This window comes from Megalobrama amblycephala, linkage group LG16 (assembly GCF_018812025.1).
Source record: "Megalobrama amblycephala isolate DHTTF-2021 linkage group LG16, ASM1881202v1, whole genome shotgun sequence".
NCBI classification, from domain to species: Eukaryota; Metazoa; Chordata; class Actinopteri; order Cypriniformes; family Xenocyprididae; genus Megalobrama; species Megalobrama amblycephala.
The window spans coordinates 32,962,645-32,979,968 of record NC_063059.1 but is presented as its reverse complement, the minus strand read 5'-3'; the positions used below and the strand labels follow the sequence as shown (position 1 = coordinate 32,979,968).

The window sequence follows — 17,324 nt, the reverse complement described above, 5'->3', positions numbered from 1 at the left end:
TGTCTAGGCAACGTGATGAGACGCAGATATGCAAATGAGACGGGAGGGTGAGCTTGCATGCACACACTGCAGTATGAGCCTCTCATTTACACACACACGCACACACACACATCCCGCTGATACTGCAGCACAACCTCACACATGCACAGATTAAAAATACACTCACCACAAATCCAGACGCAAATAGACGATATGATAAACTAAACACTGATTTATACTTAGAATCTAAAGCAAAATTACATCATCTAAAATCCACAAATACTTATCCCACACCCATATGAAGTAAAGCACATATGTGGTAAAACACATTCGCATGCTTCAGTAAACACACAAACAATACAAGTATGCCTTCATTTTTGAACAAAAAGCGACGGCAACACCAAAATCAATGTTAAAAACAAGTTTCCCCCTTTTTTTGCCTTACCGGTTGGCCCGATCCAGGGCTGGAACAGTAAATTGTGTATTTTCGGATGATACCATTGGGCTTGATGGGGGGAAGCCAGGAGACCACAACACTGCTGGCAGAGGATGGCACTGCTTTGATGCCCGCTGGAGGGCCGGGGTCTGAAAGAGAGAAAAAAAAGAGACAGAAAACTAGATTAATGTCTGACAGAGGCCTTGTGGGATATATCACCTCCCTGTGACCTAAAGGTTTGTCGCAATACGTTGGAGACAGGGATAGCTGCAGGTCGAAGTAATGGGCACGCCAAAAGGAGGCGTGCCGAAAGGTGAATTGCTACAACAGAAACTACACCACACCCTGACTGACAGCTTTCGTGACCAATGATAAAGACCTTTCTCCACGCCCCTACCATCAAAACTGAAACATACTTTGGACTTTGGTAGCATCTCTACATAGACAACACCAAAGAAATAGTGCTGTTGTGAAGCGAACATGAGACTCACTATTGAGTCTTGGCTTACAATTGATTCCTGTAGATTTCCTCATCACAATGCGATTTTTGCCACACCTGCCAATGGACAGTGACGTACGAAAATTTGCAATCCATAAATATTTTTTTACCGGCCATTAAACTGTTTTTGCAAAAACAGCCAGTTATGACACCAAAATTTTAGATACCAGTTCACAAAATTCACAATTCTCTATTCCAATTTCAATACCACAGCTAAAACTACTAGCCCAACTAATATAAATTTAAAACAGCAGTTTTCAGGCAGAGACATTTAAATACAGTAATCAAATGTAAAACTCAAGCCATAACCGACTGTGTTTACTAGGCCACTCGCCGAGACATCATTTTTTGTGAATATGTCCATTCAAGTGCAAGAAGATGTTAAACAGACAGAGCTCATTTCAGTTTTCGCACGCTGTCTGAGATTCGGCTTTCTAAGTGTGGATGTTTTAAACTTCCCACACAGCACGTGAGTAAGGAATTCAGTTCTCTTTTGTGTCTTCTTGCTCTTGAATATTTAAATTGTCAAGTGACGATGCAGGACTGGCATGTCAACTGTCCCGAGCATCTTTCACATTTGTTCACGTTCATGTTCTCACAACACTGCATTGTTAGAATTCATAAAAATGTTACCAGCCAACTGATAATTGACACTGTTTCTTATACTTGCCAAACGCTGATTTTTACTTGCATTTGGTAAGTGTTCATTTTAGGCAATGCTCGCTAAATTTGGTCAAAATTATAATATCTTATAATTCTGTAGCCTACTTTTGGGAACTGCCTTTGTCTGCATTCAGATTCTTTCTAGGGAGGCAGAAAACTAGCTTTTGGAATAGAGCTAGAAAGAGGAGCCAAGAGAATCATGTTTCAACATGAGTCTATTGTACAGAATTTTTTTACCCTAAGATTAATCTTCACACCAAGCCAGTGTTCAGTGCGAAAATGTTAATGTGTCTGTTCGGACTAACATAAACCGTCAATGTGATTGAATATTGATGCTATTTTCCATTACACTGCGAAGAAAACTGATAAGACTCATGCTTTTGGTGTTACATAAAACAATGTTGGGGTCCAGAGCTTTGATAAGGACTTGCCCCAAATACATTAAACCCCCATCAAACTTCTGTCATCTTAGAAATAACCATCTCAATTTAGTGTGTCTAGAATGTTCAGCAAGACATGGAGATTCAAGAAGGATTTGAAAAAAAAATTCATCATCATCTTTACTAGGGTTTAGCCAAACAGGGGTTAATCCTTGAGGGGGTGCAGGTCTTAAAGTGGTGACACAAACTGTTGTGATATTTTGTGGTATTAATGATGATTTAATTGCATAATTCCTAAATTATGGAGACCTCAGCCATAAGTTGTTATTATCAGTATTTTATTATTATTATTTTATGTCTTCATAGGTGCCATGAGCAGAAGAAAAAGGAGCCAAAAATTTTGGACAGGAAGCCCCTTGTCAAACTGATACTACACACTCCTATCCACTCCTATATCAACCATATTCAATTAAATGAAAATGATCAATGAATCTCTCCTATTCTCCACCACTCAGACGCCCTTATTTCCCCGAACCCCCCCTCAACCCCACCAGGGAACGCAGGAGAGACAGATATAGGATAATCCTATCCCGACCAGTGTAAGCACAAAATTAATGTCAGCTAATCCACAAAGAATAAATCCTTCTCCTTGTGTTGGAAGGGGGATCTGCTTTGAGACATATACCCGCTTTACAGACCCCCCTCCTTTAGAGTCTTAATTCTCATTAAGTGTGCTAATGCTATATCAGAGCCTAAATGTCGCCACGGTGACCGCATCCAGCAATCAAGCAATCCAGCATCATCTGGACTGGGACCATGCAGCACTTGCCTCCAGCTAATGTGGTTTTTGTGGCAAGATTTTCTACCCCACAACCTCCCCCCATCCAGACACACACACCCTTGAGCTTGAATAGAGTCAGGGTTAAGGGGAAGTGGCTTGCACATAATGTAGCTGTGTGTTTGAATACGGGTTATCCACTGTCTGGGTTGAATGTGCACTGGAGGGTCACAATTATCTGACTATATATTGTTTTACTTTTTTGTGGTCCAAAACCAAATAAGCTGTCAATTCTTGGAGAATTTTAGGGTATCATGAATATACTCAATAGTAAGCAGTAACATTAATTTGTCTTTTCAAATCCCTTAATGGGCCACATTTTAAGACAGAATTGTTCATAGCAAAGTCAATCTCAGAATGCATTACAGCAATGTAAATAGCGGAGCAGAATGACAGGAGAGAGATGAATTTGTTGAATAAAGTCATTATTTTTGTTTTGTTTTTGCGGGAAAAAAGTATTCTCGTCACTTCATAATATTAAAGCCTTTGCACACTTTTTGCATGCGTTTTTTCATATTCGTAATCTTAAAAATTCGTCACGCACAGAGACCTTGCACACTGAGTCTGATGCGTATTAATGAATCCGAATATTTTTATGATGGACGAAAGTTTCGGAGGCAGTGTGTAAACGTGATTGACATAACGTGAGGTCAAATTTATTTTTTAACGTGTGAAAGTTTTGCATGCGAATTTCGGCCTTTAAGGTTGAACCACTGTAGTCACGTTGACTATTTTAACAATGTTTTTACTACTTTTCTGAACCTTGAATGTGGTAATTTTGTTGCTTTCAATAGAGGATAAAAAAAACCCTCTCAGATTTTATCAAAAATATCTTCATTTTTGTTCTGAAGATGAACAATGATGGACTGTTCCTTAGCAGGGCCGTCCCAAGTTTTTTTTTCTTTTTTCTTTTTTTTACAGTATGTGTACATATATTCAAGTACACTGACATATGGTCACGTCACATGTGTGCATGTGTGTGAACTTACGATCTTCTCGGGTCTGTATGTAGAGTACGTTGCTGCGGACGCCATCTCCTGCCTGTGTGTAGGCCAGGACCTGAATGCTGTAGTTCGTGAACTTCTCCAAACCCTTCAGCTCCACCTGCTCACGAGTGGTAGTGATGTTCTGCATCTCTCCCCATTCTGAGAGACGTGAAAAATACTGAATGACTCTCTTTCTGCATGTTCATATACTCACTAATAACAGCAGTGTAATTAGAACACATCACACAAGGGAACACAGGAGAACCATGTTTACACACATTCCACTTACAAAAAAGTACCATGGTGTTATTCAACGGGAGACTAAAATAGTCTATTTTGCTGGACAAAAGTTGCTACTGTATAGCTATATTTAGCAGACAATGATATTTATGTCCAAGTGCAAAATAAACAAAAAAGGAAAAAGGCTTTTCCATGTCTCTTTGGAGATGTTAAAATAGCATTTATTTTTGGACGTGTACCATGGTAATGCCATGCTATTCTTTGAAGAAACTTGATTCCTACTGAATAAGATTCAGTGCATTGTATATAATACCATCTGATTTCATGACTGTAACATGTTACCACCACAGTACTTTTTTGTAAGTGACACATAGTTGAATCAACAACAACAAAAAACATATTGTTCTTACATTTCAATTATAAATAATATACTCTTACCTTGTAAGACATTATTCAGCCCATTTATGAACCATTTTTACTGTTCCAATAAATTGGTTTAATATACTACCCTTCAAAATTTGCGGTCAGTAAGATTTTTTTTTTTTTTTTTAAGAAATAAATACTTTCATTCAGTAAGGACACATTAAATTAATAAAAAGTAACAGTAAAACATCTATTTTCTATTTCAAAAACTGTATCTGAAATCTGTATCTGGAAAAAAAAAAAAAAAAAATATATATATATATATATATATATATATATATATTAGATGTATACATTGATGATAAGAAATGTTGGTAACACTTTAGTTTAGGATCCAATTCTCACAATTAACTAGTTGCTTATTAGCATGCATATTACTAGGATATTGGCTGTTTATTAGTACTTATAAAGCACATATTAATGTCTTATTCTAAATCCCTTAATCCTACCCAATATCCTACCAATACCTGAACTTAAAAACGACCTTACTAACTATTAATATGCTTATTTTGCCTCAAAGTTTATTAAAGGCAAAAGTCGTAGTTAATATTTAGTTAATATTGAGAATTGGACCCTAATCTAAAGTGTGACCTAAATGTTTCTTGAGCACCAAATCAGCATATTAGAATGATTTCTGAAGGATCTTGTGACATTGAAGACTGGAGTAATGATGCTAAAATTTAAGTTTTTCATCATAGGAATAATATACATATTATATACTGTATAAACAGTTTTAACTTTATTTTTTGATTGAATAAATGCAGCCTTGGTGAGCATAAGAGACTTCTTTCAAAAACATTTAAAAATCTTACCGACCCCAAACTTTTGAACGGTAGTGTAAATTTTACAATATTTGTGTGGACATTTTCAGAAATTTCACCTTTAAGTAAATTTTTTCACACTTTTAGCTATTTTTTTAAATCCACATTTTACTGTTAGATATAAAAGACAACACATACACCCGTGCACCCACAAATGTACATCGTCTGTGGTTTGGACTGGCTGGGATACAGATACAGGGGCGGACAGTAGGGGGCGCTCTAAGGGGACTGCGGCTAGTGAGGGAGTAACAGTAGTAGCGTATAATTACTCTGGTTGAGCCCCAGTGTCTGGCCCCCACAGCACCCACCTCCATCGGGGTAGAGGGACCAGAACACCACACGGTAGCCCTTCAGAACCCCATTCAGGGTCATCCGCGGAGGCTCCGACCACGTGATCACCGCCTCGTCCGATGTCACCGTGATTGCCCGCACATTTTGGGGTGGCTGGCTGGGAACTGCGAGAGAAAAAGAAAAACGAGAGACATAAAAGGAAAGGAAGCAGCGGTAAAATAATTCAGGCACCGATGGAAGCACAATACAATAGGTGAAGTGGAAACCAAAAATTGCAGCGAAAGAGCACAATTACAGTGATATAGTAAAATGACAGTAATATACTGCAATTGGAGCACTTGGTGAGGCCCAAGAGCATCAACAACCTTGTAACTGCACTCAAAAAGGACAGAACAATCACGTCCTGAAGCTGAAGAGAAGTGAAACGTTACTGTTATCTTGAGCTGTTTCACCTACTAAATGCGTTTGCTTTTTTTCCGGATGCACCGCAAATGTGGTGGTGGTGATGTGCCAAATTGCGTCCCTGAATAAATAATGCCACTATTGAGGGGACACAGAGCCTGTCTGTGTGACTTGCTGGGAGGGAAAAAGCATGTGCGGACGACAGGATGAAAGGAGGGATAGAGGAGGGATAAAGCTGGCTTGGCTCTATGAGGGAGCAGCTGCAGCTGGCGCAGGAAGAGGAGCGAGTAAAGGAGACGGTGAGAGGAGGGAGGGAGAGAGAGCAGAGGAGAAATGATGGTATTTGTTTGAAGAGGCCTTAGGGTCCGACTCTGTCTGGCCCTGGTGGACCACACTAAAACTGCCATTTAGAGTAGAGTGGCTTGACAGAGCGCTCACAAGCACAACTCGCTATAACTCTTCAAACCTGCCTGCAAAACCTCACTCACTTTCTGAATCTGATGCACTGAACATGTATATTGGATTCTTACAGGTATATTGGCATCTTACTTTCCTCCCAGCTATAATTATTAACTCACATTTCAAACCAGAATGACTTTCTTTCTTTCTTTTTTCAAAGAATATCTCTGCTGCTTTTGTCAATATAATGCAAGTGAATGAGCTTAGTTCCATAAAAGTGTCAGGAAAGTTGTCTATATAATTTGTGCGCTATATATTTCCTGAAGTCATACAATAGGTTTACTGTATGTGACAGACTAAATTTAAGTCATGATGCACTGAAAATCTTGACAGCTGCCCTAGATCTTCTTGGCATATTCATTAGAGAAGAAGCCATGTCTGATTAATGAACAAATCATTCGTTTGAGTCAGATCTTTTCAATGAATCATTCCAAAGAGGCCTCTGTGAAGCGAACCAAACCATCTATCTTTGGACCACTTTTCAATGACGCCTGGATGCAACAAACCCACATCAAAGAACTTGCGACCTTGACTGTGGTGTCGCCTCATGTCACCTGCTTCTGGGACAAAAAGTTTTAAAACACAGCAAAGTCTATAGCCATCTAGCCTGACTGTTCTGCACCTGCATAAGAGGAAATAACTCTCCATACCAGCATGTGGCAGTAGTCCATATTTATCATTCAAAAAGGGAAACCGGATAAGCTACGACTGTTGTTATAAAATGAGCAGAGTCTTCTGTGTGTGCCCTCTTGACATTGTTGTTTGATTCGACATGCTCAAACGGTCGCAAAGCCACTGAAGAGGGTTCAACTAGTACCAAAGGTGTGAAATACACCACAAAAACTAGACCCTCAACGATAGGGACTTTCGCACCCGGGTAGTTTTAGGAACTAGCCACCAGGGCGACATGCTCAAACACGACATGCTTCCCGAGAACTAACCCTCACAGCAAAAGAACTCCGCGGCCGGTATCGCGGCTTCTCGAACGTATCCACGAATGGACCCGTATCTACTTGCACGCAGTGACGGAACCGCAACGAAGGCGCTTTAAAACCTTCCTCCACGGCGGGTCTGTTTGGGACCTGCAAATTGATACAACCATTACAGTAAAGGTGCGTGCGCGTCTGCGGATCCGACATGGGTCCGCTCAGATTCGCTGATTGACAGTAGAATTTATGGCGCCGCCCGGAGGCGGAGCTGATCCTCTGGGTGGCGCCAAAACGAATATGACAGTCACGCGGGTTTGGCGACTTGAATGCTGATCTGCCTAGGAGTCTCCTGCTGTTTGGGAAATGTTCCTCTATGGCCATTTTCTTGGTTAGATTCGCACCGCCAGTAGGAACTCTGAAGTGACATATGCCAGCGTGCCAGACATTTATTCTGACGGTGCTGAGAATGTCAGAGCCTGAAGCCCGGGGTATACTTCACTTTCCGCGCCCCGGACGTGTCATGCACGCAGTCGCGTCCGCGCGTCTTTCAATGTATACTAAACCAAGGATGTGCGCGGATGACAGAGTTCGAGACATGCGCATTGCAATTTTTTCTATACTATTACCAGACAACTGGACATTCACTAGGCAGGATCGGAGAAGAAAAATAGTGCAGCCACCATTGCAACATAGTTCAGAAGATACACCAAGAGAACAGGAATCAAAAACGATGGAGAAGGCATGCTTTTGAGTTTACTCGTCTTATTTTTGAATCGCTCTTTACACACTCTTCTTCGACGACTGCACATTGTGTTCAGTACTGTGCGTATTGCCACCTAGTGGACTCTTCTTTCCTGCTTGCGCATGTGCTGTTGCACGCGCCCCGGCCACGAGCCCTACGCATGAAGAAAATTACGTCATGCGGACGGTGTACGAACGCGGACGGCTGAAGTATACCCGGGGCTTGAGAACACAGCGCTCCCATTCTCTACCTTCATTGGTGAACGATCTGTTTAACAGTCCTGTCTAATACGTTATAAAGTAAATAGTATATATATATATATATATATATATATATATATATATATATATATAAATATATATATAAATATATATATATATATATAAAATAGCGTTTGCCATGTGGTTGATGCCCAATGTCGCTAGCTGAGCAGAAATACACAATCATGTTTTGCTTGGTCCCTTTAAAGTCATGTTGGACTTTCTCCTTAGCGTAAAGGTTGAGAGGTCCATCTATCACTGTTTTCCATGTTCATAGAGTTAGTTTGTGGAGTAATTGGTTCAGGTGTGTTTAATTAGGGTTGGAGCTGAACTCTGCAGGACAGTGGCCCTCCAGTAGCAGAATCGGACACCCCTGTTTTAAAGAGTATGCAAGTGAAAATACCCTAAAGTGGTAGCTGCTTTTACATGGTTTCCAGCTGGTACAGTTTTATGATCAGTAGCTGGTCAAAGCTTGACCAGCTACTGGTCAAGCTTTGTTTTTCAATTAGCTCCCACCAAGTAGACCTAGTTTCAATCTGGTAAACTGTCTTTTTTGAGTTTTTTTTTTTTTTTTTGTGTGGAATTTTCGGGTTGGAAATTTTATAAGAGAAACTAAAACTTGACAAGAAAACCACTAATGGAGGTAAAAACAAAGTCATCAGGGAAAAAGTGATGGAAAAACTCAACGGTGGCACAAAAAGAACCCAGGAGCTTTCCAAAAATAAGAATGGAGAAGAAAGACAGCGGGACAGAAGTGGGCGGAGGGGTGGAAGGGGAAGTTGGGAGATGGAGGGAGAAATAAATGAAAGGTGTTTTGAGAGAGAGTGAGAGAGGACTGGGAGCGGAGAGGAGGGGAGTTGAAAGCCGGAGAGAGGGATCTGGAGGAAAGATGAAAAGAGAGAGGGGGAGACAATGCGCTCAGCTGCAGATAATTAGACTGGGAGGAAAAGCAACGGATCAGGGAAAGGGGCCTCGGCAGACAGGCTAATTATAATTATTTTTCCTATGCTTGTTGTTATTACTATTATCCTTAACAGCATCAATATCACTGTCGCCACAATGACAGTGACACGCGTGTGGATGAGGACCATGGGCCAGAGTCGCCCTGTACACATGACTTGTGCACAATCACACGAAAGAGAAATCCCTAGAGGGAGATAGATAGAGAGAGAGAGAGAGAGAGAGAGTTTCATTACCATCTTCAAGTGTTGTGGCATTGATCTCAGAACTGGAAGGTCCGGTTCCGGCTCGGTTGAACGCCTGGACCACCACACCATACTGAGCAAACTTCTTCAAGTTATCCAGTGTGTACACCTCACTGTCACCTGTGGCTTTCATCTCCACTATACTGTACTGTCCATTACTGCCTGGTCCATTCTCCCTATAACCGATCTGATAGCCACGGATCACTCCATTTTGGAGCTCTTTCTTAGGTGCCTGAGTGGAATGAAAAGAAAAGCAGAGAGAGACGTAAATCTAAAACTCTAAAGTCCAAAAAATGGAAAGTTTAAAAGTCGCAAGCTTACCTTCCATGTGACGCGGATACTCTGAGAAGTCATTGGCTGTAAAATCACCTCCATGGGTGGTCCATCAGGAGCTGTGAGAAGAGAATCATGTGACGTCATGAGGATATTAAAGGAATAAAACATTCTGTTACCTTGTTTTTTTTCTGTGAAACACAATAGGAGAAATTTTGAATCACACCCCCGTAGCTTTTTTATGTAACTACAATGACAGGAGACTGGTACATTTAAGCTTCAAAAAGGGTGCAATAGCACCATCAAAGTATAATAAAAGTGTCCAATGTGAATTAGGTGCTAAATTCTAAGTACACTCACTGATCTTCCTCTCCAGTGAGCTTTCAACCATTGTGACCAAGTCAGTGAGAACCAAATTGTTCTGATTTTGTGTGGAACAGTATGGAAAAGAATGGCCAGGAAGTTCTTCAAAAATGCATCTTTTGTGTTCCATGGAAGGAAAGAAGTCCAGGTTTGGAATAGCATGTATGAGGGTGACTAAATGATGCCAATTTTTTATGTTTTGGTGAACTGTTGTTTTATGCTTTACGAATGTATGTACATCAGAGGTGGTAGACGTACGTGCTTCCTCTGTGCTGATGGTCAGCTCTTTGCTGGCTTGACTGCGTCCGATCTTGTTGTAGGAGTACATGCGAATGCTGTACACTGACGCCGGGTGGAGCTCCACAATGTTGGCCTGGTTGTTGGTGGGCGAGATCTTACGGGTGGCATGTTTCAGCTCCCACGGGTCTACGACAAGGACAAAATAACACGGATGCATTACTACATCACACCTCCATACAGGCTGTGCTGGAACATTATGTTTGTAGCATGCAAAAAGGAATGTTTACAGGTCAAATCATATGGATATAAAAAACAAGCGATGCATTTAAAACTAGGATGAACGCAGATGTACAAAAAGCAAAATAAGGCAATACACTTGAGTCGCAACGCCGCAGAAATCCGTTCACATCCCATTCGTCTTCTCGCAGTCTGAGCTTATTCGCTACATATTCTTCTGACATACAAATACATATTTAATGCACGCTCACAATGTAATTCATCCAAGCTTGAAATAGAAACAAAGCAATGCCGCACCGGATTTGTTCTTGTACTCAATGTCGTAGCTGGTGATGATGCTATTGCCGTCAAACCGCTGCGTCCATCTTAGGTTCATACTCCGATCTTTGACCTCTCGAACCTCCAGCTCTGGGGGGTCAGGGGGTTCTGCAAACCAAACAAGTGGAAATAGACTTCAAACAGATGGAGGAGATTGAGACAGAGAGAGAGAGAGAGAGGCTGAAGAGTAAGAGGTGGCTTGGGGCCGGGAGGTAAATTATTGATTTTGTGTCTCTAGATAAAGAGTATCATGTAAGATGTGAGCATGTTGTTCATGGCTGATTGTCTTGCCTTGCACCGTCAGCTGGATGAGCCCTCGGCCCTCGCCGTATGAGTTGATGGCGTGGCAGGAGAAAAAGACAGAATCCCCGCGCTCCGCTGGCTTCAGCTGCAGAAGGAGAGAAAGTGTTTGAAAGGGATGAACTTAAATCTTTTTCTTTTTTTGAGGCCCATTTCATGTGTTGTTGTACGATGTAAAAGTGTTTTCAATGTTAAAATACTTTCTCTTATCCCAATGTGCCTAAACTGTAAGTAATAATATCAATACCACTACTACCACTACTACTACTACTAATAATAAAAATAATAATAATTAATAATAAAATTAACCTTTCATACATAAAATGCAGATTTAAATCATTTGCAGGTCAGAATACACAGTAAAACCATTTATCGAATTAATAATAATAATAATACATACATACATACATACATACACAACAGTGCTACCAAACAATTAAGCGTGATTAATCGCATCCAAAATAAAAGTTTGAGTTTCCATAATATGTGTGTGTACTGTGTATATTTATTATGTATATATAAATGTGTCGTTGATGAATAAGGTTTTTAAGTGTAAAAAAACATAATGGAGATATAATTAATTTGAAAGTTTTATTAAGTGTTAACAATGAGATTATAATCAATTGCTTTTTCACACTGCTTTTGTCATTTTTTTACAAAAGTCATTCAGTTTAACCAAAATTTCGGTTTTATGTACCGTATGGTACTTTTGGTTATACAGAATGACGACATTTTCAAACTATGCTAACAGGCTGATATCTAGCTAGCTAAAGGAAAATCAAACATTTTATATTTAGTACAAATTTTTTAAATATTACAACATTTTCCATGTTTTATAGTGGTTGTACCGAATGACCTGATTTTAGTTACTTTGCTTCATGACCATATGGTCCTTTGCAGGTGTCTGATTGATGTCACATCCTGTCACATTATATTAAATGACTTGAACCAAAATGGTCCCTTTATATTGGTTACAACAAAGCAACGACTTCTCCACATAATTTTAATACCATTTTGCATTTCTTGATATATGATGTTATAAAATCATGCCATAATAAAAAAAATGTATACATTTATTACATTTTAAGATATTTTAATCACAAATAAAATGGCTGTATTGGCCTTTGGACGGTTAAACCGAATTACCTTTTGACACGTCAAAATCTTTATATACCTTTATATGTAGCAAATTATAATTAAAACCTTTTGGATTCGATAAAAAACAGATCTAGTTGTACTACCTTACATACTTTGGATATCTTATGTTTGTTTTTTATTATTATTAATGCCTTTGGACAAAAAATTACACGTCACGTCATTGTTCCAATACACACACATGCATGTATATATTTAACAAAAATGTATTTATTTATATCTAAAATATTTATAGTTATATATAATATAAATCATATATAAATATAAATATATAAAATTTACATGTATACATGTAAATATTTCTTAAAAACATGTATATATGTATGTGTATTTATTTATACAGTACATCATAAATACACACAGTACACACACATATATTATGTAAAAACAAACTTTTATTTTGGATGCGATTAATCGCAGTGAATCATTTGACGGCACTAATAAATAAATAAATGCAGCCCAATGTGCTTCACAGGCAATAATATAAAACCATTTATAGAATAACTAACTACATAAATGCAGTCCAATGTGCTTCTCAGGTCAGAATATAAAAACACTTAGTGTAAGTAAATAATTAAGTAAGTAAGTAAGTAAGTAAGTAAATAAATAAATAAGATTAAAACATCAAAAAACAGCAAGAGCAAAAATAAAAGTAAAAAACATGTAAAAGGACTACTAGGAAACCTGTCTGGAAACATTAAGGTAAGGCTCTGCCTTTCAACATTCACGGTACTCCTTCACTGACATCATACATGTATGTGTGTGTCTCACCTTCAGTGTGGAGATAACTTCATCGCTTTTTTCATTGGGGCTGGTGGTGATGGAGTACCGAGGGTTGCGGTCGGGGTCAATAACGGTGTCGCCTCGCTCCCAGCGGATGATGATGGGGTACTCGCCCCGGGCTGTGCAGTTTAACTCCTTGTTCTGCCCCTTTATGGCCATGGTGGTATTTGGGTGGGATGTGATCATAGCCGGAACTGTATGAAAAGATGGTATAGGAGGACAGGAGGTAAATATATGTGAAGGAAAGAGTGAATTTAAAAAGAGGCAGAGGTCAGTGTGACTTTAACCCGACACCTGGCGTTCTTGTGACACGGGGCAGTGAGTGTTAGTGCGTGCATTTCTCCAGCTCCTCAATCACTTTTTCACACTCTCTTGCTCACTCAATCCTCTTGAGTAACTCTTCTCTAGTACTGCCTCACACACACACACACACGTGCACACAATATCGATCTGAGGAGGGTTCCGCTGTTTTGTTTTCATCACTTATTCATTCCCTCCCTTCCAACGAGTGAAACGGATAGAATTGAGGGAGGCAGAACAGAGGAACGATTCAATCAATAACACCAACACTGAATCAGAGAGAGAGAGAACGAGAGAGAAAGAGAGAGAGAGACAAATCCACTGTTAAAAAAGTCGGATGCCATAAACACAGAGCTGCATGTTATCCACATCCAAATTTTGGGTGAAAATGCGCTGACATGAAAAAAAAAAAAGGCTTCCTCATCTTTATAGAAAATATTTGGCCTTATTTTTTTTTCTTTTGATTATGGTGAAATACCACCTGGACATTTCTTCGTAAGATTCACCCAGGTAGAGTGTTAATGAACACACTGGTGGATGAGGTTTGTTTAAATGTGGTCAGGACTGTAACTGAAGCCTAGGGCAGTGTTGCGTGGATGGGAGCTTTCTGCACTCTACATTATGTGAGGGATCAATAATATGGATGTGGACAGAACAGATCGTGTGTCCGATCTAACGATCAGTCATGAGATGGCCTTACGGATTCCATTGTAATGTTCTATTAATCTAAATGAGCTAGGTACACTTGTTTTGCTACTTTAAACACACACACACACACACACAGTAACTTATGGCGATTTTAGCTACTATATAAAAAAAGTCAAAGGCTTCTTGTATTTCTTGCCTCAGTGTGACTGATATATCATAACCTGGGTCATTAGTTTGAGTGACAAAGTGTGACAGGTGCAGGTGTATGTGCATGTCTGTGTGTGTGTGTAGAGGTGGTGTGTTGTGTGTGAGTGTATCCACTCAAGCATCCCGAACCCTTCCCGCAGGCATCAGTCTGAGACGTGAAAGCCCATCTGAGGGCCGTTCTTAAACAAAGACCTCAAACACACACCATGACAAACAACCCCAAATACTGCAGGTCAAATCACATTCAAAATTCCTCAAATCTACTGTGACGGGAACCCAAAATATGGCTTTATTTTTATGCCATGGTTTAATAAGAGATTTAACTTGTAGAAAATTTTCTGATATTCAAAGATTCTAGTAAAGGATTCTACAGCTATGTCCTGAAACCTAATGAGCTACATATCAGGCAAAAATTAGGCAGCAAAATGATGTTGTCTTCTAAGAAAACTTGTTTTGGCCAGAATCAAAAGCAGTACTGTATGTATCTTCACAAGTGAAGTTATCTCAGAATTTTAATTCAAGATGTTGAATGGAATCAAGGAAAATGCTAATCAAGGAAAAGTATCGCTAATTCCAACGAAACAATTTAAGCTCTCGAATTTCTTTCAATATTTGTGTGTTATATATTTTTTAAACTTTACAGAGTAGCGAGGCTTGAGCTTAGCAACATGCCAACATTAAACTCTATATTTTTAATGTAAAAGTGGGAAGGGCCATATGTACCTTGAAAGTGCAAGGCTTCCTGTGTCAGTCTTTTCCAGTTATTTTAGCTGTACAAAAACAGTCCGTTATGCTGCTTGATATTGCAAACTGGTAATTTTTATCATGTTATATTAATTATCATAATCATAAACACACTACTTTTTTAGCACAAATAGTTTTACCATTCGTTGCACTTTCTTTCTACTTTCCAGAATTTTTAAAGGTGCCATCGAACGTTTTTTTTACAAGAAGTTTCAGCTCAAAATACCACATAGATTTTTTTAAATAATTTTATTAACTGCCTATTTTGAGGCATAATTAGAAATGCGCCGATTCAGGGCTGCTGCCCCTTTAATTGCTCGTGCTCTCCGCCCCCTCCCAAGCTCTCGACTCTATCATTGCATAAACAAAGTTCACACAGCTAATATAACCCTCAAAATGGATCTTTACAAAGTGTTCGTCATGCAGCATGTCTAATCGCGTAAGTACAGTGTTTATTTGGATGTTTACATTTGATTCTGAATGAGTTTGATAGTGCTCTGTGGCTAAAGCTAACATTACACACTGTTGGAGAGATTTATAAAGAATGAAGTTGTGTTTATGAATTATACAGACTGCAAGTGTTTAAAAATGAAAATAGCGACGGCTCTCTTGTCTCCGTGAATACAGTAAGAAACGATGGTAACTTTAACCACATTTAACAGTACATTAGCAACATGCTAACAAAACATTTATAAAGACAATTCACAAATATCACTAAAAATATCATGATATCATGGATCATGTCAGTTATTATCGCTCCATCTGCCATTTTTCGCTATTGTTCTTGCTTGATTACCTAGACTGTTGATTCACCTGTGCAGATCCAGACGTTACTGGCTGCCCTTGTCTAATGCCTTTCATAATGTTGGGAACATGGGCTGGCATATGCAAATATTGGGGGCGTACATATTAATGATCCGACTGTTACGTAACAGTCGGTGTTATGTTGAGATTCGCCTGTTCTTCTGAGGTCTTTTAAACATATGAGATTTATATAAGAAGGAGGAAACAATGGAGTTTGAGACTCACTGTATGTCTTTTCCATGTACTGAATTCTTGTTATTCAACTATGCCCAGGTAAATTCAATTTTCAATTCGATGGCACCTTTAAATCATACTATTGTTTTGGTTCGATTAAGACATTCACAATGGGATGAGTAGTTATCCTCAACGTTATTTAAAGGGGTAGTTCACCCAAAAATTAACATTTTGTCATCATTTACTCACCCTCAAGTTGTCCCAAACTTGTATGAGTTTCTTTCTTCTGTTGAACACAAAAGAAGAAATTTTCAAGAATGTTAGTAACCAAACAGGTGATGGGACCCCATTGACTTCCATCATATTTTTCCCCATACTATGGAAGTCAATGGGGTCCCTTCACCTGTTTGGTTTCCAACAATCTTTAAAATACCTTCTTTTGTGAGTAAATAATGACAAAATTTTCATTTTTGTAGGAACTATCCCTTTAAGTACACATCCTTGCACTTTTGTCTTTTGTTAATTTAAACTAGTTCATTTGTCCACATTGAATCAGTGTTGCAATGTTGTGATTTATTTCTAAACTGGTTGGTTTGCTTTGGTTCATGGCTTAGAACTCCACTGAAAAACTCCTATGGAGAAAATAAATGGGAAGATTACTTCTAATACCAAGGCTACTGAAAATGTGGCTGGTCACTGTTGCGCTCTATTGCAATAAACTCAAAATAGGCATGTCACATGCCTCATGTGAGGATTGCTGTTTGCATAAGTGACCATTAAAAGAGTTGCTACCAATGAAGTGTTTCAAAACCATAACATGTGAGGTTCCATGATGGTTAAGATGCATCTTTAGAAGACGGATGCCTTTGCAGACATTGAGGTAGCTCACTAGGTTTGGAACAGAGCTGATGTCATTATGTGTAAAGATGTAGATGAGTGGTCAGACGCACTTTTAACGGTGAGCATCATGCTCTTGCTGATGTCGGACCCCACTCCGTTGCTGGCCTGGCACAGGTAGTATCCCCGATCTTCCTCTAGAACGTGGCGGATCAGCAAAGAACCGTTGGACAGGATCTGGATGCGACCCGTCAGTGGAACTGGGTGGTACTGCTGGGGGTTCCCTATACCTTCAGAATCAAGATGAAGACAGTTTTGGTTGTGGCTCATCATCAGCTCATGAAAACTTGAAATTTATGTTTTGGACATGCATTGACAAAAGTTGTTA

The 17,324-nt window shown here is 39.3% G+C and overlaps 1 protein-coding gene across 4 annotated transcripts in view; it reads right to left on the bottom strand.

The window, feature by feature from the left end:
- Positions 1 to 17,324, bottom strand: part of LOC125248557 (Down syndrome cell adhesion molecule-like protein 1 homolog) — a 142,574-nt gene that overhangs the window by 19,223 nt on the left and 106,027 nt on the right. For 2 of the 4 annotated variants that reach the window (XM_048160504.1, XM_048160505.1), the window contains exons 11-20: positions 17,050 to 17,226; positions 13,211 to 13,416; positions 11,276 to 11,372; positions 10,964 to 11,092; positions 10,448 to 10,615; positions 9,875 to 9,945; positions 9,545 to 9,785; positions 5,535 to 5,720; positions 3,785 to 3,940; positions 425 to 564 (exon numbers count right to left, since the gene is read on the bottom strand). In XM_048160504.1, the coding sequence (XP_048016461.1) occupies positions 425 to 564; positions 3,785 to 3,940; positions 5,535 to 5,720; positions 9,545 to 9,785; positions 9,875 to 9,945; positions 10,448 to 10,615; positions 10,964 to 11,092; positions 11,276 to 11,372; positions 13,211 to 13,416; positions 17,050 to 17,226 (1,571 nt within the window). The remainder of the gene's footprint in view (positions 1 to 424; positions 565 to 3,784; positions 3,941 to 5,534; positions 5,721 to 9,544; positions 9,786 to 9,874; positions 9,946 to 10,447; positions 10,616 to 10,963; positions 11,093 to 11,275; positions 11,373 to 13,210; positions 13,417 to 17,049; positions 17,227 to 17,324) is intronic. The other 2 variants (XM_048160506.1, XM_048160507.1) reach the window with 1 other exon arrangement.